Below are 22,185 nucleotides of genomic sequence, written 5' to 3'. Positions count from 1 at the left end.
CCATGGGGAAGCGAGGAAGTACAGCGACAACCCGAAACTGTCTAGACTGTCTGGGTAGTACAGACAACTCCTTATCGGGTTGCTGAGGTTGCCGCACTGCGTCACAACAAGTCACCTCTGCTGGTTGTTGAACGTCTTCCCAGTGACACACTGACTCCGTAAACAAAAATCCTCTAACAAGGACTAAGCTTGGACTGCATGTCTTGCAACAAAGCTCAAGGTCTATGGGAGCAGGTGTGGCAACAGACGGGGTTAGCGACTGAAGCGGAACCATTACCCTCCCTGGAAGCATGTTATGCTTAAATAAAAGTCCATAGGAGGCTAAGCAGCTTAAGGCTCCTCTCCAAATGACAGAGTCCTCAAGGGAATATCAGAAGGAGGGAGAATAGCACTTTCTCATCTACAGGAACCATATCCGAGAAAAGCTAAGTTCTCTCAGTGAGGGTTTCACTGGTGCAAAAGCAGCAGACCAGAAGGCAACGTTATGAAACTGCTTGACAGTCTTGTGAGTTGGCAACAACCAAAGATGTGTGATTGAGGAGCATGCGGTAAGGTATGCAGAGCATGCTGTAAGGTATGCAGAGCATGCTGTAAGGTATGCAGAGCATGCTGTATGCAGAGCATGCTGTAAGGAATGCAGAGCATGTTGTAAGGTATGCAGAGCATGCTGTAAGGAATGCAGAGCATGCTGTATGCAGAGCATGCTGTAAGGTATGCAGAGCATGCTGTAAGGTATGCAGAGCATGCTGTAAGGTATGCAGAGCATGCTGTATGCAGAGCATGCTGTAAGGTATGCAGAGCATGCTGTAAGGTATGCAGAGCATGCTAGATGTAGAGCATGCTGTAAGGAATGCAGAGCATGTTGCATGGCATGCGGCTTATGCTGCATGGGATGAGGCTCATGCTGCATGGGATGAGGCTCATGCTGCATGGGATGAGGCTCATTAGCATGAGGCTCCTGCCTCATGGGTTGAGGAGGTTGCCGCATAGCATGAGGCTCCTGCCTCATGGGTTGAGGAGGATGCCGCATAGCATGAGGCTCCTCATAGCATGAGGCTCCTGCCTCATGGGTTGAGGAGGATGCCGCATAGCATGAGGCTCCTGCCTCATGGGTTGAGGAGGATGCCGCATAGCATGAGGCTCCTGCCTCATGGGTTGAGGAGGTTGCCGCATAGCATGAGGCTCCTGCCTCATGGGTTGAGGAGGATGCCGCATAGCATGAGGCTCCTGCCTCATGGGTTGAGGAGGTTGCCGCATAGTGCTGGAACCCGGCAACTCCCGATGCGGCAGCTCACGCATGAAAGCAGGAGGCGCAGCAAGAACATGCGTCTGGCAGGGTGGACTGCGCATCGGAGGTGGAGCTCTCACAGGTGGAGGGTGGGAGCAGGCAGCCGCAGTATCTGCTGAGCGCACAACCTCGGCGGGTTGTAGGTTAACAGGCTGCATTGTCAACCTTCCAGCATGATACTCCTGTATGAAGGAGCAAGCTGAGACTGTATAGTCTGCAGCATGGACCACTAGGGTCTATGAAAGACAACAACAAACGGAGCTACTGTCCGTTGTGACTGAGGGTCTAAAACAGCTGGTGCGGCAACAGACGGAGTTACTGCCTGTTGCGGTACCACTTTGCCTCTCTGGGAGGTGTGCAGTTGTCGTACTGCAGCAAGTCCGAACTGACCCAGTGGCTACACCTAGGCCGTTGGACTTGCGCGGAAGGGACCGACTTGCACTTAAAAGCTGCAAGATTTGGTCCATGGTTTCTGCGAGAAACCTCTTCCGCAGACGAGGAATAATGGGCTCTCTCGTCTTTGTGTGGGTGGGGTGATCACGTCGGCAACGTGTGTAGATACACCCGAAACCACGGAGGGAAACGTCTGTTCGTCGATCAAGGCCTGATGAACCCATAAGTCCTTCGACATTACTTCTCCCCTGGGCTTGGGAGCTTGTAAGAGGTCCCAGACTAGGCGAACAACTGGCACGAACAGACGAACCCTCGAACGCAACACTGTAACACTTTGCGCTTATCACTTTATCACTTTTGATTTTCTGTTTGCACTTATTTCACTGAACTCGAAACTTTAAGTGGTTTGTACCTGAAACACGCAATCCTATCCTTCATTAAAAGTTAGTAATTGCGAAAACAGTATTACAATGTAACAGAAAAAACATAATGAAAGATAAAGAATTCAGTGGCTGGAAAAGAGACTAAACACTAGATCAAATAAACTACGTTTAAAATCTCTCACCGCATAAAGTCTGGGAACAAGAATAAAACTCTAGAAACGTTTTACCTTCTTCCCCTAAAGAGACTAGGGAGAAGAGCAAAAACGATAACAACGTTACCCGCTTGAACGAAACGTTTATCCTCCTCTCTCTCCCTCCGTCTCTATCTCTCTCTCTCTCTCTCGACTTAGAACCTGAGAGATGAGCCCAATTATATATATCGTTAAAACATATTATTTGTTAAAGGAAAAAAACTGAAAGATTTCCCAAATAAAAAGTTCCTTTATTAGAATTAAAACCATTTAAGCTAAGAAAGAATGAACAAAACGCTAGAATCGGTTTACTCTTACTGCAACGTGAAACCGTGAATACTCTCTCTCTATCGTAACGATAGAGCGCAAGTTGAACGTTCTGAACGTCAACAACTGCGGAGACAAAACAAAACGTTAGTTCAACTTTGAAAACAGTACGAGACTATCAAAGAAATTCTTTCAAAAACATTAAATTTAAAATAGCATAAAATCTTAACAGGAAAAACGATATGACGGGCTCAATGTTAATTAACTTCAGTTCCAAGTAATGACCGCCTACTATTAGGAAAGGTCGCATATAAACAAACATAAAAATTAATTTTATAAGTTTATAATAAAAGGAAGTTAATCGAAGAGGCCTATAAAAGGCGGCGAGATATAAAATAAATCTATAACTTTGTTAAGCAAAATTAAGAAAGAGAGTCTATACTCTCTTCGACACCAACACTTCCGTCTAAGGGAAGGGTCGGCCATTTAAAAGTGAAAGAGAGTTCATACTCTCTTCGTCACCATAATTAAATCAAAATAATTCCAAAAGCTTGCTAAGCTAATGAAAAAGCTTCCTGAATAGGGAAGGCTAAACTCTAGAGCAAATACATCACCAAATCGTGAACAATAACTCCAGAATCAACAGCGTATCCAAGTAGGTCTAGCCGGTGGCACGACAGAGGAAAAAAATTGAGTTCTTGTTGACAAGAAGTACTTGAGTACCTGCTCACAGATGGCGCTGTTGTGTACACCCCCACCTGTATAGCGATCGCTGGCGTATCCCGACCGTAGATTTCTGTCGGGCAACAGAGTTGACAGCTACATGATCATCGGGTAAGATTAATATTGAAAAATATATATATATATATATATATATATATATATATATATATATATATATATATATATATATATAAATATATTATATATATATATATATTATATATATATATATATATACATATATATATATTATGTGTGTTTGTATATATAACATTGCAATCCTTACAATATATGATTTACTGATTACACTTTACACAAATCTGTCCCAAACTTCTAAAATCATAGCAAATTTGTCAGTTTGCATTCGAATGGATCGTGATGATCGAATGTCAAATCTTAGGAATTTAATAATTTCCTTGAAACGTGCTCTTGACATTGTCTTTTGGAAAAAGGGACGCACCCATTTTACTGACCAAAGGTTTTCAACAGATTGTTCTTTTGCAAGAACTCCTCTGGCATATATAATGCCTATAGTAGCATAAATCTCTTCAAATGATATGTTTCAAGTCTCATCATTCAATTTAATTCTCGCTTCAGTTTCTGTACACTTTTGTATGTGTTTGATAATGAAGTCATCTATCAATAACCTGAAAGCGCTCAGAACTTGTCCACGAAAAACTTGACGTTTGGCAACGGATGTTGGTCCCGGTATTTCTCGTATTATGTTTTGGGCGGTAATTCTCCCGGCATTGACAGATTCTCGTCAATACTTTCCCATCGTGTTCCATCCTTGCCAGTCAGAATAGTAGTAGAAGTTGTTTGCACATCTAGAGTATCTTCTTTGCTTGAAAGAGCAACAGTGCTTTGCAACGGTTCGTTTTCATTACCACTATTGTCATGATAATCATCAGATTCAGATGAACTTTCTTGATTGGGGATATACTCGTTTTCTTCATCTTCAGATATCGGATCTCCTTCAGACTCAGATTCAGATAGTGTCGACAAATATGTCAAAATTTCATCATTCGACAGAGAGCGTTTGTTCGACATGTTTAGACTCTAGTATTTCAGGGGAAACTGACTGAATTTCAATAACACGCCGCCAGACTTACAGGCGCCGGGAATACACGCTGCCAAACGTTTTGACTGGGGCACCACCATAATTACCATTGTATTGCTGCCTAGCGGTCAAAATGACCGATCGGTCGTTCTAGGTATTACCTAATATATCTCAAAGGATTATAGCATATTTTAATTTTCAATTATTATCAATATATATCATGAAAAGTTAGGAAAAATCAATGAGTATCAAGTTTGTTGGGGAAAGATTATAATAGCTCTATGCATCCGAAAATCAAAATGCGGTCAAAATGACCGCTTGGTCGTTCTAGTGTTAACAGAGTATGTTCACCTTGCTAAATGACGTCCAATGTCTTATTACCTTGTTTTTGCACTCTTAGTACCTCAGACCCATACTACAGAAGAGGGACAGATAAAACATAAAAACAGACCAAAAATATTCATTAAGAATTTCAAGTGACAAAAAATATATTACTAAACTTCATGCACTCTCTATCGTTTCTCAACTTTACGGAGAGGGTCATGGTGTACCAAAGAACAAAAAGACACGTCAAATTTCAAACTTCATAGTATACCTTCCCATCTCAATATATCTTATAATCTTTGAGATTTGACAGTCTATCAAAATTTTGACTCCCTCTGAAGGCCACAGCTAAAATGGCTGCTTTGGTTTTTTTTTGTTATGTCATACTGTCTGTTGTATGCACATCACCCTTATTTTGATTAAAGTTCATTAATGGATTGCAAAATTAATAACAACAACAGTGATGATGATGATGATGATGATGATGATGATGATGATGATAGCTCAAGCCATGGATTTATCGTTCAAAATACTAATTTTATCATTTTTCTTGGCATGTCGACCTCCTCTGCCTTTTTTCATTGTTTTTAGTTTTTGTTTTTAACATATTTCTTTTTGATACAATAACTCTATTTGCCATCTTGTTATTTTCTATGTTATCTTTATCTCCTTTCTGTATTTCTTTATCCTTACTAGGTACCCTTTCCTTACTGACGCAGGTTCCTATCAGTACTTGCTCACAAGGGATACTTACAGATGAGAGCCGATTAATAAATGTCCACTGCTGATCTGAGCAACTATTTTGGAAAAGTGGCAATATCTATGATAGGTTTCTTTTTATTATGAATGAATAACAATAAAAAACTATAAAATTTAACAACTAAGTTTTTAAATCAATGTTGTTTTACATTTAAAGTAATCGTATTCATTACAACCATCAAATGGAATCTTTTCTTTATTTTTTAATACGAAATCAGAAATACTGTATGGCAACATGTGTTTTTGTCCATAGGTACACCAAAACCATCTCTGTAAATTTTATAGACGGTAGGAAAATTATTCCACTAGGGTTGGAACTAAAAGTACAGGCATCATATTCATAATGCAAGTTACCAAACCCTACACCAATTAAATGCAATGCCAACAAGCACATAAAATAAATAAAAACCATAACCAAAAATCTGAAGTCATTTTCACCCACTTGAACCAAATAGCCCTAGTAACATGAGACCTTGCATGAAGAGAGCACACAAAAAACTGCAAAGCAACACAAATCCATTATGACTACTTCAAAAGCACTCACCAATATTTAATTTTATGAAAATGACTATAAACAGTCACTACACAAAAACTAAAGGATCAAATGCTGACAAAAAAGTAATTAAGATGACAGCAAAGATGAACATACTAGTAGAAGAAAAGTACTGTATCTGCAAATAAATGAAGGGTAAAATGATAACATATGAATACTTTAACCATAAGTGGACTAAAAATAACTTCTTGAATAAGTGTTGCAAATCACAAATGTTTACAGTAATTTGCATTTTACCTTAACTATACAAACCCGAGTCCTTTAATAGGGATACAGTATACTTTCATGGAAGCTGGATATGGCTGTTCAAACTTGAAGCAATGACAAAATTTACTGCTGCGATGCAGGGAAGCTCACCCACCCGACAGGCCACTCAGCTTTCACTTTGGCCTTCAGCCTACGACTTGTGGGGTGGGATGGTTACGGGAGGAAGTGAAACCTAAAGGACTTAGGTTTCTAGAGTTATTAAAGTACAAATTACTTTAAAATTTGTGATTCATTCCTACACGAATATAAACCCTCATTCTTTAATAGGAGACTTCGGGAAAGGTTCAAGCATTTGGGTTCTGTGCAGGAATGACAGCGTTTACTCCTGTAACTATACTAACGACTTGAGCATGAAGATGCAGGAGGTGTTAGGCTAAGTCACTCCCAGGAACTGGTCAACATTAAAAAAAAACCTATTTACATATGGAGTATATGTTATCATAGTACAGTGTTTCAACAGGAACCACTGTCATGGTGATCGAAGTCACACTTACACGGGAATTAAGCACAAGGGAAGGAGAGGCACGGGTAACTTAGCCAGGGAGATGCATAAGAGATAACCCCCTCCCGCCAACACAAGGAATTACATTCTTTTGGCCCCAGGGAGGAGGAACCACTGCAGACATCACACCAACTCTAGGGATACATTGACACGCCCTACTGGTGTTAACAAGGAAACACTGGCACTGGTGAGCCTATCTGATAGAACTAGGTAGGCCTAAACCTTCCTTAGGTCACACTCATCAGCATAAACACAAAAAGAGAAGTCTCTCCAACCTCCGATGGCGTGCAAAAACACAGGAGGAATCCTACAAGCCACTAGAACCTGAAAGTGTGCCAACATAGGTCCAATGGCTACTTCCTTGCTCCTGTCACATACTCCCTGGAAAATGAGTCAGGGAAGTAAACACATGAACAGTGATAGCAGATGCACCCAATGAATGAAAGGGAAAAACAAAGGTCTCTTCTTTCCCTCAAAGTATACGCCAACACTCAGCACACACAGATGATTGCAAACAAGCATGCCCTTAGAAAAAACGCAGTGTGTGGATTTACATCCGATTTACCAATAACCGGATGTAAATACCACCCTCCCACAAATTGAGTGCCTTGCTTCACAATCACAATCAGCAGACAGCATTCACTTCCTGAAAGAAAAAGAAAATGAAAAGTTTGCTTAAAGGTGAATCAGTACATCTGTACTCCATGTGGCTAAAAACATAAGTGAAGCAGCTTTGACAGGTTAGAGGGAAATTTTCCGCATCCTCGCTCCCACTTGTCGCTTAAATGTTCTCTAAATGATTCATCGATTGACCAGCTTCATGGTGAAAACATACTCTTACCTAAAGGACAATGGTTTGTATTTGTGCAAGAACAAACTACAGCAACAACTTTCCAGGGATCACTAGTAGCTGATTTTATTACCAGATAATTTTGAACACTGTACTGATATAGAAATAAGTAGAGTAAGCAGAAAATTATTAGAGAATATGTAATTTTACAGTACTGTACCAGTATCAATCAGTATTTCCCATGCTAGATACGTATCTTTTGCAATATTAAAAACCCCATAACTCCATAATGAAAGCAGATTAATTGACTTTTTTTCTATAGAAACAAGATTCTTGGAATCACCAATTTTAAAAATTGCATACTAGTAATAATACATATAATGAAATTACCTTTAGTTCATCAATGGAATGTGTAACTGCCTTATTTGGAGCTGTCTGATCCCGTACCAAAGCAACAGTATTTCCCATTGACCGTAGAAATTCTCTCCGTACCAGAGAAAGCATTGTACCAGAAGAAACCACTATCATAAGGCTCATCACCTGAAAGATTAATTTATGGTGAATATTTATACCTCTACATTCCACAAAATACAGTATGAATAACATCTGAAATCCTTAATTTGCAATTAAAAAATTATCAGCCAAACAACTCTGGTTGTATCATCATTGCTAAATAATAAAATGTTTAATAGTATTAATAAATCAAAACTTTATTATCAAAATTAGGAAAAGAATTTAATTCAATTTAACCAAATGAAATATTAATTATTCCAAGAATCTACCTCTAACTAGTGTACCATCAAACTTCTTAATCTTACAGCTCATGATATTGAATCAATTCACAAAATCAGTAACAGAAAAAGGGATTCTATTGGGAAAAAAAAAGCATAGATAATAAATACAATGAATGTTTTGACAGAAAAATCACTTCTTATCCTGTATCCTGAGTATATGCTATCTTCTCACTTTTGGAGGTTTAAATATACACCAAACCAAGTAGCACAGTTCCACTTATACAGCATACTTTTCTTATACTTATTAGATGGTACAACATCCTGTTAGTCATGAATACTTGTCTAACTTTCGCGACCTTTTCTTCCCCTGAAATTCTTTCAAGTACTACCCATCTTAGAACTTTGAACCAATATCTAATTTTTATCACTTCTATCATGACCTTTTCACAATTGTTTCCTGGCAAAGAACACACTCTTTGGGAGGTGTTTATGACTTGCATGCCTTGTAAAAAATTAATTTTTCTTCCTTCTGACATTTGGTTTGATTACTCCTTCTCTACAGCTACTGTTACTCAAGTATCTTCAAGGTTTGCTTTGAATAACTGCATTTCAAAAGGCAAGAAGTTTTTTCAGACCAAGACATCTAATTAACAGATCTCTTCTAATAATATAATGTTCCGTTTCTTTGGCAATATAGATCTTGAAACCTGCAGATTTTCCACCTGTAATCTATTCTAATTGAACTATGATCACACGCTTCAGCTTTTACTTTTCTGCTAACTCTTTCTACAACTCCAACATTCCTGTTCCGATCCTCATACTTTCTCTCTCTAATCCCATGCATTCTGTAAGAATCTCTACTCACAAGGTTCATGCATCATTAAAAATTAATAATGTGTTTAGCTCAAAAAATTTTCAATGAATTTGCAAATTACTTGGCTCTTGTTTATTCCCTACATTTTGCCATATGTTCTATTGGAAAAAGGTACTGGTTCAACCTATCCAAAAGAGGGGTGATGGCTCTAATCTTTTAAACTACTGTATCCTCCCTCTTATTGCTGAAGCCTCATCTGGTAATGATTATAACATGCTACTCAGGTCAACATATATCAAACTCTTAAAATTCCTTCATTAATTACTTCATAGTTAAGTAAAATCTCTAATCTCTAAGACTCTCTTTTTAAGTTTTCTTGAAACTTAGCCCTGATAACATAACCTGGTTGCCCAATCCATTTGTCAGACATTCATCATATCAAACATATTGAAAATAAATATTTTGCAATATCTAAATAACTGACCAAACTTACAGTAAGCATAAAAGGTGAATCAATCACCGTACTCTTTCTTGATGTCTTTGTATATCACCTGCTAATAATAATACATTACCTGTACCCGCGAAAGAGTGATCGTGCAATCAGCAGTAGGTTCGATCTTGATTATGTCTCCCGACCAAAGGCCCGAAAGAGAGTTAGAATCCTTACATCTCATAAGAACTAAATACCCGCCTTCTTCATCCGCGTCATGTTCCAGGCCTATACCACCAACCCTCATATCAAGTAGGTGCCAAATATACTCTCTCTTATCCTTAATGCGACCTGAAAAAATCAATGTACTACTGTAAATTTCATCAACTGTGGCAAAATAAACCTTATTTAAACTTTGCATGATGAATATAATGAGATAAAGGTTACTTGCAACACAACTATAACCCAATGTTTATATTATCTTGGCTGGACTCGTGTAAATAAAAGTTTACTTCATAGTTATGGAATTTTTCCTCAAATAGGCTATCTATCATGAACAGTGTGCCAATAATATGTAAGGTAAATATGGTTTGGTTACCATTATTACCAGTTATTGTACAGAGGCCTAGAATAGCCTATCAATAAATATCACTTCAATTTCAAGGCGTGATTTTCATATTGGTTGTATAAGACATGACCAAATTTTCAGAGGTAAATTTTAACATTTGAGGGTCATCTTATACATGGAAATATACGATATTTATATATATTATACTCCTAAAAATGTAATCTAAACCTTTTTTCATATGATAGTATTTTTATTATTTCCCGGTTTTACTTTAAGTTATTACATTACAAAGCACTGAAATTTATGGAAAAACTCTCCCATAATTATATGAAAATAAGTACCGTGTATACTTGAGTAACGTGCAACCTTTGAAGACCTTTTTTAGCCCAATTTAAGGGGGGGGTCTTATCATACACGAGTTATGAAAATATCATATGTACTTTTGGCCAAGGCTACGGCATCGACCAAACCATATATTCAAGTTAGTCTAGTCAAAATATACAGCTGCATTTAAAATAAGACATTATTTTGATAAAAACCGATGTTTTACTTAACTGCTTCCAATGATAATGCTAGTAATAGCCTATTCGCATATATTAATTGTATAATTAAACACAATCATAGCAAATGTTTATATTCTGATCCAGACTACTATACTGCCTTTGTTTTTATAGATCAGCTGGTTGTGGTTCATTCAGTGGGTGTGGTGGGTTTAAGGCTATAAGGATTTTTCTTTTACGTGATAGAAACAATTATTATGGGAACTATTATTTATGTCCATGTTGCCAATGTATGATAATTTCCAGTTTCAGTTATTAGTTATGCGATTTCTGATAAAAAAGGTTAAGGAATTATTATTTTTTTCCCATTAGTTCTGTTGGAAGTTTCTCCATCGAGACTATGTATACTGTAAAATAATAATTTCCATTTTTCTTGATGTCATTATCAACATACCAGTAAGTAATGTAATTGTTTACTTTCATATGATGGTTAAAATGCGAGTGATAACTGTTCGCCATTTCAGTTGTTATCAATAACATCTGTTTCTTGTTCGGTAACTTTGGTTATTTACAGTGGTTTACCTTTGTTACAGTATCAATATTTTCCTTTTCATTATTTAAATACTAGTAATAATAATATTGTGCTAGTGATATTACAAAAACCAAAATGCAGTATGATCACTTACCAGGTACAAAAATAAAATGATTATGACTGTGTGGTGCAATGACTCGAATATGTCCCGTTGCTTGCAACCTATCTAAAACAACGGCAGGACTTTCTCTCATGTCAAATTCAGCTGCCACCTCTAGGTCTTTCCTCAACATTTTTGCCAGACTTGCAGCTCTCAATGACCTCTCCCGTGTTTCACCAAGCAGGACTTGTAATGCTCTACATCTTTGAAGGAGCCGTTTTCTGGATAGGAGAAATGCATAAAGTCAAAGATACTGCCGAGTAAACAGAATTATTATTACCAATTACAATTTTATCATTACTATTATTAGTTTCATCATTAAAATAATGATCATCAAACAAGTTAATGAAAACTTGCATAACACTTCCACACTCTCATCAAAAGTTTAAAAATTGGAGAAAGATAAAGTTCAAGGAGTTGGACAACTCATTTGGCATAAGTCTTGAGGAAAAGCTTACTTCTGAATGTCATCTTGTTCCATTTCTTCTTCATCAGAAGAATCATCAAAGTTTTCTATAGTTGAGTCTTGCATAGCTGCCATTTGATCATCAATTCCTGTATCAATGAAGTCTCCGACACTACACAGCATATGACACGCAATGTTACTGAAAAACGAAAATTCAAAATACTGCACTGGTATCATATAAATAACATTTACAGTCTATCAACATATAAAAGGTGTTATTTGGTGGATTATTTAGAAAAATAATTCTTCCAATCAAGAAGAGCATCATATTAAGGCACTGTACTTCTACCCTGTCTTCAAACTAGTCACAGAGTACTTATTTGACCCATGGCAATTAAATAAATGGCATCCAGGATCATAACCAAGCATACAGAGAATGCAGGTCAGACCAGCAATTGAGATGCATTTAAGTGAATGTCAAGCTTTTGAAACAAGTTAATTACAGAAAGTTTGTCTGAATATTTAACCTTTTTAAGTTACTTTAGATTCTTTTAAAGACCTGCAATTTTTACACTAAATTTAATTTCCTAGTTTGAAACAGAAATTCTAAGGTACTCCGAAACAAATATTTTGCCTCAGACATCTCGTTAAACTGCCGAACATAACATTTAATGATGCCACACAGAAAGTAGTAATAAATTTTTCTTCCGAAAAAATTGTTTATCTTACCAAAACCGTGTTGCTGCTAAACTGTCGCCTTCAGTGACGTGTGGACAAGTGGCTTGAACAAATCGCCACTCTTCTTGAAGGAAATTGCGCTGCAGTACTGATGCATGAGGCTCTCTGTGAAGCATACATACAAACTGGTCCAGCCATTCTAAGTATACCTGTAAACAATGTGAACCCAAAAACTTTGTACTTATCTAGTTAAAGTGAGATAAAGTATCTATTCCAATATCTGCATTATTTTTATGGGAGATGTATTTCAATAAGACAACACAATTACTTTGGGAAACCAAATAACAGAAAAGATACCCACCTCCAACATTCTTTTGATGTTTGCATCAAGTTCTTCTATTTGTTGATTTTGCCTTATCTCCAAGTTTTCTTTCAATGACTGACTCAGATTAATAAATAAGGCTTTGCATGCCCGTAAATATTTTTGCCTCACAACAACTGCAAATTTAACTCCCTCTTTGTACTCTCGCATTAACTGTGGAAAACAAACTAATATTACAAAGAATTGACCTTTCAGAACATTTTCCAGAACAGTTATGATCCAAACACTTATTTTACAAGCATCAAAATTGTCTGATGTATTCAGTCAAGGATACACAACATATAGAAACTAAAAAAAAAACATTTACACTGGTAGGTACTGTATATTTCTGCATATAAAATGACTTTTAGATAAGGCATGGCAAAAATTATGGAAAATTTTATTAAATTTATTTCATATCTGTAGTATAAAATGACTGCTAAATCAAAAACATCAGTGTATGGGCTAGGTTTTGTAACAGTAGGAATTGGTTATGTAAATTTGATGTTATTATTGAACAAATGTTTTACTTACTGTATCCTTAAAAATTCCAAATAAAAAAAATAATGCCAATTATATATCATGATTTTCCTACACAACTCGCCTAAAGGGGAACACCATTATTTTGGTTGCGTTTCATCACCAATTACAATTAAAGAACGAACAAACACATTACACATCCAATTGATATCTGATGATACCAATAGCTTTAGATAAACTGCATGAAAACTTTGGCAGTCTAAAACATATTGGTATTTCCAAATATTAATCATGAAATGTTTTGAATAAGTTTGGAATAACTTTGGCAGTCTAAAACATATTAGTATTTCCAAATATTAATCATGAAATGTTTTGAATAAGTTTGGAATTATATCAAGAATACCATTTGTTATTTATGTATGCATATATCCCCAATAGCGATAGCTTGAAATCTGCTGACAAAACCACCTGCCATAGTTTACATTTTCTCATCGAGCTCTCAAAAAGTATTGTATGTTGTTGATATGGAATTATTTCTCGAACAGACTATCTATTAATAACATATTGTATGCCAATATTATTTCAGGTAAAAATGGTTTTATTAAATATTATTATTATTATTATTATTATTATTATTATTATTATTATTATTATTACTTGCTAACCTAAAACCCTAGTTAGAAAAGCAGGATGCTATAAGCCAAAGGGCTCCAACAGGAAAAATAGCCCAATGACGAAAGGTAATAAGGAAAAAAATTAGAAGAGAAGCCTAATAACAACATTAAAATAAATCTTTCATATATAAACTATATAAACTTCAAAATAACAAGAGGAAGAGAAATGTGATAGAATAGTGTGCCCAAGTGTACCCTCAAGCAAGAGATCTCTAACCCAAGACAGTGTAAGACCATGGTACAGAGGTTATGGCAGTAACCAAGAGACTACAAAACAATGGTTTGATTTTGGAGTGTCCTCGTAGTAGAGCTGCTTACCATAGCTTAAAAGTCTCTTCTACCCTTACCAAGAGTAAAGTAGCCACTGAACAATTACAGTGAGAGAAGAATTGTTTGGTATTGTTGTAGCTTAGCATTTAATAATAATAATAATAATAATTTTAATGTCAAGTGTATGAGATAAGAGGCGAATGTGTAAAGAATAGGCCAGACTATTTTGTCTATAGGTCGGCAAAGATAAAATGAGCTGTAACCACAGAGAGGGATCCAATGTAGTACTGTCTGGCCAGTCAAAGGACCCAATAACTCTAAAGGGGTAGTATCTCTATGGGTGGCTGGTGCCCTGGTGAACTTACAACCTACTTCATGATGTGAATCATTTCACGTATATTGGTGATTATTGCCCCAAAGCTGAGGCTACCATACCAATAAACATCACTGAGAATTCAAGATGAGATAATTAGAATGGTAGCATAAGATGACCCCAAATTTCTAGCGGTGAATTTTAGTATCTAATTGTCATCTTATATGCTGAAAAATATGGCAGTCAGAAGGAGTAATCACATAAGAGTATTTTATTCAACAACTTCACTTTTGTCAGTTTCATTAGTGCTCAAGATACGTGACATTAGAAACCTTCGGAAGAATTTATGAAAATGTATATTAGCCCTTACAGCAGCTTTGAACATAAATTACTAAATTACATCCAGCATTTATACTCCCTTTGGTGCCATTGCGGGATTTTACATTGATCAATTACAATTTTTGTTATTATGCTTTACATGTATGAAAATTTTACAAAATATGTAACATTAGACAGTATATTGATGGAGAGGAAATTTATTCAACTAGAGCTAAAGAATAATAAATGTTAAGTCCTATCTTTTATGGTTTTGTCAAAGAAAAAAAAAATTGGGGGCTTGAGTGCCAATTCAGTGAGGGGTTAAGAGCTAAAACAGTCAATAAGATTCAAGTTTTGAATAAGACATGTGAATATTGGGTTAAATACACTAAATATTCATTGGTCTGATACAGTAGCTCGGGCAATGCAAATCAGAACTAATGACAAATAAATAAATAAATATGATACCTACATGTACAAAGTATCTCAAATGATTTCAACAATAGGTAAATGCTATATACAATAAGGACTCACATATCTATATTTTCCCAGCCCCCACTCACCCAAAATTGCACACTTTTGAGTGAGTCAGTACTTGGATGAACACATACTGAATAAGAAAAGAGAAAATGTATATGGAACCAGTACAGATCAACAATTTGCTCATTATTATATATTTTTCAGAGTTTAGTGAATAATACAAACTTAAATCAGATACTAGACATTTCTAGGGCATGATTTTCGGGGGAAACTAACATAGATTACTCGCCCATCCATACTTATACCTTATACACTTCCCCCTTGGAGCTATCAGTGTGGTTATGGGAAGGTTACTGTAAGTTGTCAGAGATTAATGACAAATCAAACCATATAATCAGTCTAATGTTAGGCTCCATATGATAGATATTTCTTATGATTATTTACTTATTTGTACAATTATCATTACCAATATATGAACGTATATTTCTAATATACATTTAATATATACAGTGATACCTCTAGATACAAAAGCTTCAGCATACAAAATTTTCATGCTGCAAAATGAGTTGAGAAGCTTTTCACGACTCATATTGCAAAAAATTTTTAATGTTACAAAACGAGGAACGGTACATGATTTGCCCGACCGCCAAGACTAAATTTAAAATTCGTGCCCCGTCCCCCTTAAACTCACCACCATCCTCCCGCGCTCCCATTGGTTATCTCCTTACTCTGATGCTAGTTACCGCCATATGATCCTGCTCTGCTATGCGTCGGCATCTATCCCATCATGCATTTACGTGTCAGCGTCCCTCGCTCATTTCCTTTCGGCAGTGCAATTGTTAACATCGAATTCGTATTGGTGATTTCATTTTTGTGCTTTTAGTTCTAAACTGTATCATGTTGCGTTATTCAACTCGTACGTTATTAGTCACGGGTCCCAAGAAAGTCGCTGATGTGCAGGGAAAGAAGAAGAGGGTGCTTTCTATGGAGACAAAGTTTGAGATAATCAAGAAGTACGAGGCTGTCATACGGTTAAGTGTGATGGCTACGGAATATGGCCGGAATCCGTCTACGATAGGAACTATCCTTAAACAGAAGGAAGCCCTCAAAGCAGCAACACCTAAGGGCGTGACTGTTTTCTACAGCAAGAGGAGCCAAATCCATGATTAGATGGAGAGACTGTTTCTTGTTTGGATTAGGGACAAGGAAATTGCTGGAGACACGATCACAAATTTAAGAGACGGTTTGGCGTTCATACGGTGGTGCGGCATGGGAAGGCTGCAAGCTTGGACACAAAAGCAGCCAAAGACTCTGTTAAGACATATGACAAGTTGACACTTGAGGAAGGCTACAGTCCCCAGAAAGTCTTCAACTGTGACAAAACTGGGCTTTTTTGGAAAAAAATTACTTGTTGGATGTACATTATAGCAGAAGAAAAGAATCTACCTTGACATAAGCCTATGAAGGACAGGCTTACTCTTGCACCCTGTGAAAATGCCAGTGGGGATTGTAAGGGGAAGCCCCTATGGTGTATCATTATGAGACACTTCAAACCTTCAAGGCCCACAAAGTGATTAAGGAGAATTTTCCAGTGTTCTGGAGGGCTAATGCAAAAGCATGGGTAACAAGAAGCTTGTTCACCAAGTGGGTAAACCTTTATTTAGGCCCGACTGTGAAAAAATACTTGGAAGAGAAAAGCCTCCCTCGAAATGCCTGCTGTTGGACAATGCCCCTGTTCACCCTCCTGGCCTTGAGGAAGATATCGAAGCTGATTTTTCATTCATCAAGGTTCTCTATCTCCCTCTTAACACCACCCTTCTACACCAGCCCATGGACTGGCAAGTGATTTCAAACTTTAAGAAACTCTAGAAAAGACACCCAGAAAAGGTTTACACAGGTCATCTTCTTGAGCACATTAATGACGTTTGAAAGAGTCATTTCAGGGACATTTTAAGAAGCAGGCAGAAACAAGCTTCCTTTCATAGTTATCTATTCAAGAGGCTTTCGATACTAGTAGGCCAAGAGGGAGCTGAAAGTGATAAAAAAAGTGGCAGTGATGAAGAAAACTATTAGATTTAGAAAATACAAAATGTATAAAAAAAAATTAGAAAAAGGTGAAAAAAAAAAAACTTAAATTTTAAGTTTATTGTACAGTTGTGTTAATATTTTCTGCCATATATTAATGTGTTTTGTAGTTATGTGTTTATGTTTTCTGTGACTTGTTAATGTCTTCTGCCGTTTATCATCCTTCGCTCTCGGACATCGCCTCACATCAAAGGTTAGGTTCCACAATATTGTTACTGTATTTTCAATTTATCATTGCATTGTCATACTTTCTGTGCTAATTATGAATTTAATTTACCGGTTACTAACAGTTAAGTTATTACTGAATGATCCAAATGGTTGTATTTCATAGTGTTTAGTGGAGTTTAGCCTTATTATAAACATTTACTGTATTTTTGTAGGGCTTGGAACAAATTAGGCTATTTACATGCAAAAGGCAACTCATAATGTGAAAAAAATCAAAGTACAAAAGCCACTTGGAACCAAATAATTTCGTAGTGTGAGCCATTACTGTATGTTGTGTCAGGAAAACATAAATTCAAGTATTCATGCTCATAGGATCATTACCTATTACATGGCTTAAGAACTTTGTGACAGCGTTTGTACCTGATAAGGAAGCTGACTCTTATGATACTACTCATTAGTCTGCTTTCCTTATGAGACCCAGCGATCCACTCAGGGGGCTGAAAAGATCTCTAGGAGCTGTCAAAACGGTATAAATACCTCACTATGACAGGACCTCAGCCAATACCCTTGTTCCGGGCTCTCTCAAGGAACAAAATTGACCACCTGCCAAAATCAATGATTGTGGAAAACTGTCGACCAATCTCCAAGCAACCATAAAAATACAAAAGTTCCAAGACAAGAAAAGGGTATTAGGATTATGGGAACATAGAGGTGGATCCTTCCCCACTACTGCACTCGCTGCTACGAATGGTCCCAGAGTGAAGCAGTCCTCAAAAAGAGTCTGGACACGTTTGAAATAATGTGAAGCGAACACAGACTTACTCCTCTAAAAGGTTGTGCCCTTAATGCTTTGCAACGATCTATTCTGCCTGAAGGCCACCGAAGTTGTTACAGTTTGAACTTGAAGCATCTTGGCCTTTACAAAAACTTGCAGTCTGCCTTACTGCAAAGTGTATGAGTCTCTTAATTAAGAGCCTGATGAGGAATGAAAGTGCATTCTTCGACATCTGTTACAAAGACTTCTAGACCGAGCACCAAAAAGCTTCCGACTAGCCTCGCAACTCTTTCGTTCAGTTTAGATATAACTTTAGGGCTCTTACTGAGCACAGGACTCTCTCTAACACCTCGCCAGCCACATCCGAAAGGTTCGGAATCTCAAAAGCCTTGGGTCAAGGTTGAGAAGGGCGTACGTTCTTGGCGAGAAAGCCAAACTGCAATGAGCAGATAGCTTTGTGATCTCGAAAAAACCAATCATTTAAGCTAAAAGCATGAATCCCACCGACTCTGTGAGCTGTCGCCAGACTGGCCAAAAATAGAGTCTACATCGTAAGGTCCTTAAATGAAGCTGAATGGAAGGGCTCAAACCTGTCACTCATAATGAACTTCAGGACAATATTCAGATTTCAAACTGGTGAATCTGGAGCTTTTGCTTAGATGTTTCAAACGATTTGAAAAGTTTCTGTAGGTCTTTAACATTAGAAAGCTTTCTGTCCAAGTCTTTGTGCCATGAATACGGTTGTTAACATACTCTTGTATCCTATGATGGTAGAGGATAACAAAATTGCATTTCCTTTGAAGATGTAACAGGAAGTCAGCAATCTGAGTTATAGAAGTACTGGGCGATGAAAGAGAGTCGACTCTGCACCCTTCTCTAACACACCTCGTACCTATATTGTTAAACCATGATGGAAGAAGTACTCCTTGCTCCTGCAATAGCTCTAGTTGCTTCCTTCAAAAAAACCTCTAATTCTTGTGAGTTTTTCGATAATCTGAAGACAGTCAGATGAAGAGCTTGGAGATTTAGATGGTACCTTCCAAGTGGGTTTGTTTGAGTAAATCCACTCTCAATGAAAGACTTCTATGAGTGTCTACCATCCATTGCAGTACCTCTGTGAACCACTCTCTGAGGGTCAAAAGAGGGCCACTAGAATCAATCCGTTCCTTTCGTGTGACACAAACTCTTGCATCACTTTGTAATGAACTGAACAGTGGAAATGCGTACAAGTCCATGTCACGAGCTGTTTGACGCTTGGGGTCGCATTCTGCTTGATGGTTGACGCCGCGTCCCGATAGACGCTCGACGTCATGTCTTGCTGGACGCTCGACGTCACGTCTTGCTGGACGCTCGACGTCACGTCTTGCTGGACGCTCGACGTCACGTCTTGCTGGACGCTCGACGTCACGTCCTGCAGGACGCTCGACGTCACGTCCTGCAGGACGTCATTTTTCGCTCAAAGCTCGACGTCCCAATAGGTGGACGTTCAACGTCACGTCTGTCTGCTTGACTCCTTGTGTTAAAATGGCTAAAAAACGACATTTAACTAGGGAGTTGTAAAGACGTTCGTCATCAAGAACATCTCGACTAGTAACCTCACTACGCTTGGCGTCCAGGTGTGAAGTTACCCGACGCTCAGGATCCAGGCCTGCTACTCTCTTGTTGTTCGCAGGCTGATAAACTAGCCTGAGCGAAGAGAGCTTCTGTTGCATATCTAGCAGCATAAGAAAAATAGAGTCAACCTGTTGTGGTACAGGAGACATCACATCTACCACAAGCTCTCTTTCTACCCCGCTTAAAAAACACGCAGAACGTCCAAAAGACGATAACCAGTTTGACGGTGGAGAAGGAGCATGAACCGAAGTCATGCTGGACATAGACAACTGTCCTGCAACTGGGTGAGTTGGACAAAATTTGACAGTTGCCGACATCCTTAAAGGATGTTTGGTAGGAGAGTTTTCTTCAGCAGAATGAAAAAACGCTCAGAACTGCTCCAAAGACTACAACCAGAAGCTTGCGGTGTCATGATAGGACGCTGATTGACCGTGTCCACCTTCCTCTTCAGAGGTCTGGAAGTAGACGCCAGCCTCGTCTCGGCGCTGCGTCATCCGAAGATGACGAAAAAACTTTTACCTCACCTTTCCTATGATGAAGGTGAGCATCCTGGGAGGCATCAATAGGTATGCTCGAGGAGGCGTCTGCTCGGGAGCTGAAGCCTCTCGTTTCCTTTGTTGTTCGACATTCCTTCTCCCAGGGGATAGGGAGCTTGGAAGAAGTTTATGTTCGACATTCCTTGGAAGAGGTCTATGTATTAGAAGAACGACAGGTCGCAACAGACGCACCTTCTATTTGAGGGGTGGTGCATAGACCTAAACAAAGAGCCCAAAACTGGACAACTTCCTCCTAAAGAGACCATCCAGTGGACCTTTCCTAATGCTGTAAGGACTGATTTCGATGTCTTCATGGAGAACATTGTCTTCTGAACGAAGGCGTTGAGAGCAGCGACATCCAGGACCGGACAAAAGCCTCCCTCTCCAAAAAGAGAGACATTTGATGTTGCATAGCCTGTCTCTTTGGCTCCTCTCTGTATTTGGCAGAGAGGTCTATCAGAGTAACTAATAAAGGAGGTTTCACTAGGAAAAAGACTTTGCATTCATCATTTAGTAAAAGCACGGACCAAAGGTCTGCACCTCTCCTCTCCCAGGCTTGCTAGAAGTAGTTAAGTCTGGCTCCTACTGTTGTCTGTGCGGTTTAGAGAAAAAGTATGCAGAAACTTTCTTGCTGATTTAGACACCAAAACCTGTGTCTTTGACCAACTCTTGAGGGAGAAGAGAGGAAGAAAAAAGGGGGTGGTGCAAAGTTATCTTGCCTCATTGCCTGCAATCCTTAACCTGTTAAGCGTCCCCCCTGGACCAGGTTGCCGCTAACGCACCGTCACGCTTTTTTTGCCCTGAGCGGTCATTTCACTAATGATAATTTTTCAAAGTTAATATCATTTCTTTATGCTTATAATTTGTTTTTATAGTTAAAAGTAGGGATATTAATTAAATGGTAGAGTAAAAAAAAACAATTAATACCACTATTATTTCATTTCAAATGGCTACATAACACTGAATATTCTAATGGGTTCTTTTTATCTTCAATCGTAAATCTTACGCCTGGATAAGCAACAAAAGCAAAGGGATAAGTCTCTTCCCCACCCCCCGTCTCTCTCTCTCTCTCTCTTTCTCTCTCTCTCTCTCTCTCTCTCTCTCTCTCTCTCTCTCTCTCTCTCTCTCTCTCTCTCTCTCTCTCTCTCTCTCTCATATCGTTTCCTGTATAGTTTTCAAATATGTTCATCATACATTTGTACATTATTTATCCACTTTATTCTCTCTCTCTCTCTCTCTCTCTGCGTTTCCTTTCCTATATAGTTTTGTGAAATCTCGTTGTCCAGTCATTCGGTAATGAAAAGTCATTTTCACTTTCGGCATCAAAAGAAAACTTTGTTTCTTCAATATCCTAATCACTGGAGGATTCATAACTAGTGCTCTCATTATCAAACAGGTTATCATTATCAAATTCCTCAACAATATCATTTATTTCATCTAAAGAAATAACCTTCCTCTTTAGACCGTTCATTACAAAAGGAACAACAAACAACCACTTAGGAACAACAAACAACCACTTCCGCATGAACGCCCGAAGGGCACTGATAGGAAACCAGTTTTCTAACATCAAGCTACCTTCAGAAAAATAGTTGCCAGACATCATATAAGTTTCTATTTACAGCACCCATATGCTGAGAGCGTTGCCAAGTGGTGATCCTATACTTACAATTCGAGTAAACGTAATATCACGAGACTGACGGCTTGAAAAAGGCAATTAAAGTCATGAAAGGAATATGCAGTTGAAGGCGGTACCGAGTAGATCGTGGTGAACGGTTTATCACGTGGGTGACGC

General features: G+C 38.0%; 1 protein-coding gene across 1 annotated transcript in view; it reads right to left on the bottom strand.

Moving 5' to 3' along the window:
* LOC137624548 (mitogen-activated protein kinase kinase kinase 4-like) overlaps nucleotides 1-22,185 on the bottom strand; it is a 242,614-nt gene that overhangs the window by 78,224 nt on the left and 142,205 nt on the right. The window contains 6 exon segments of the mRNA XM_068355436.1: nucleotides 7,891-8,040; nucleotides 9,621-9,829; nucleotides 11,233-11,459; nucleotides 11,697-11,843; nucleotides 12,374-12,531; nucleotides 12,684-12,857. Coding sequence (XP_068211537.1) covers nucleotides 7,891-8,040; nucleotides 9,621-9,829; nucleotides 11,233-11,459; nucleotides 11,697-11,843; nucleotides 12,374-12,531; nucleotides 12,684-12,857 — 1,065 coding nt within the window.

The sequence above is a fragment of the Palaemon carinicauda genome, chromosome 31 (assembly GCF_036898095.1).
Source record: "Palaemon carinicauda isolate YSFRI2023 chromosome 31, ASM3689809v2, whole genome shotgun sequence".
NCBI classification, from domain to species: Eukaryota; Metazoa; Arthropoda; class Malacostraca; order Decapoda; family Palaemonidae; genus Palaemon; species Palaemon carinicauda.
The sequence above is the reverse complement of the archived record's forward strand: the minus strand, read 5'-3'. Positions and strand labels throughout refer to the sequence as shown.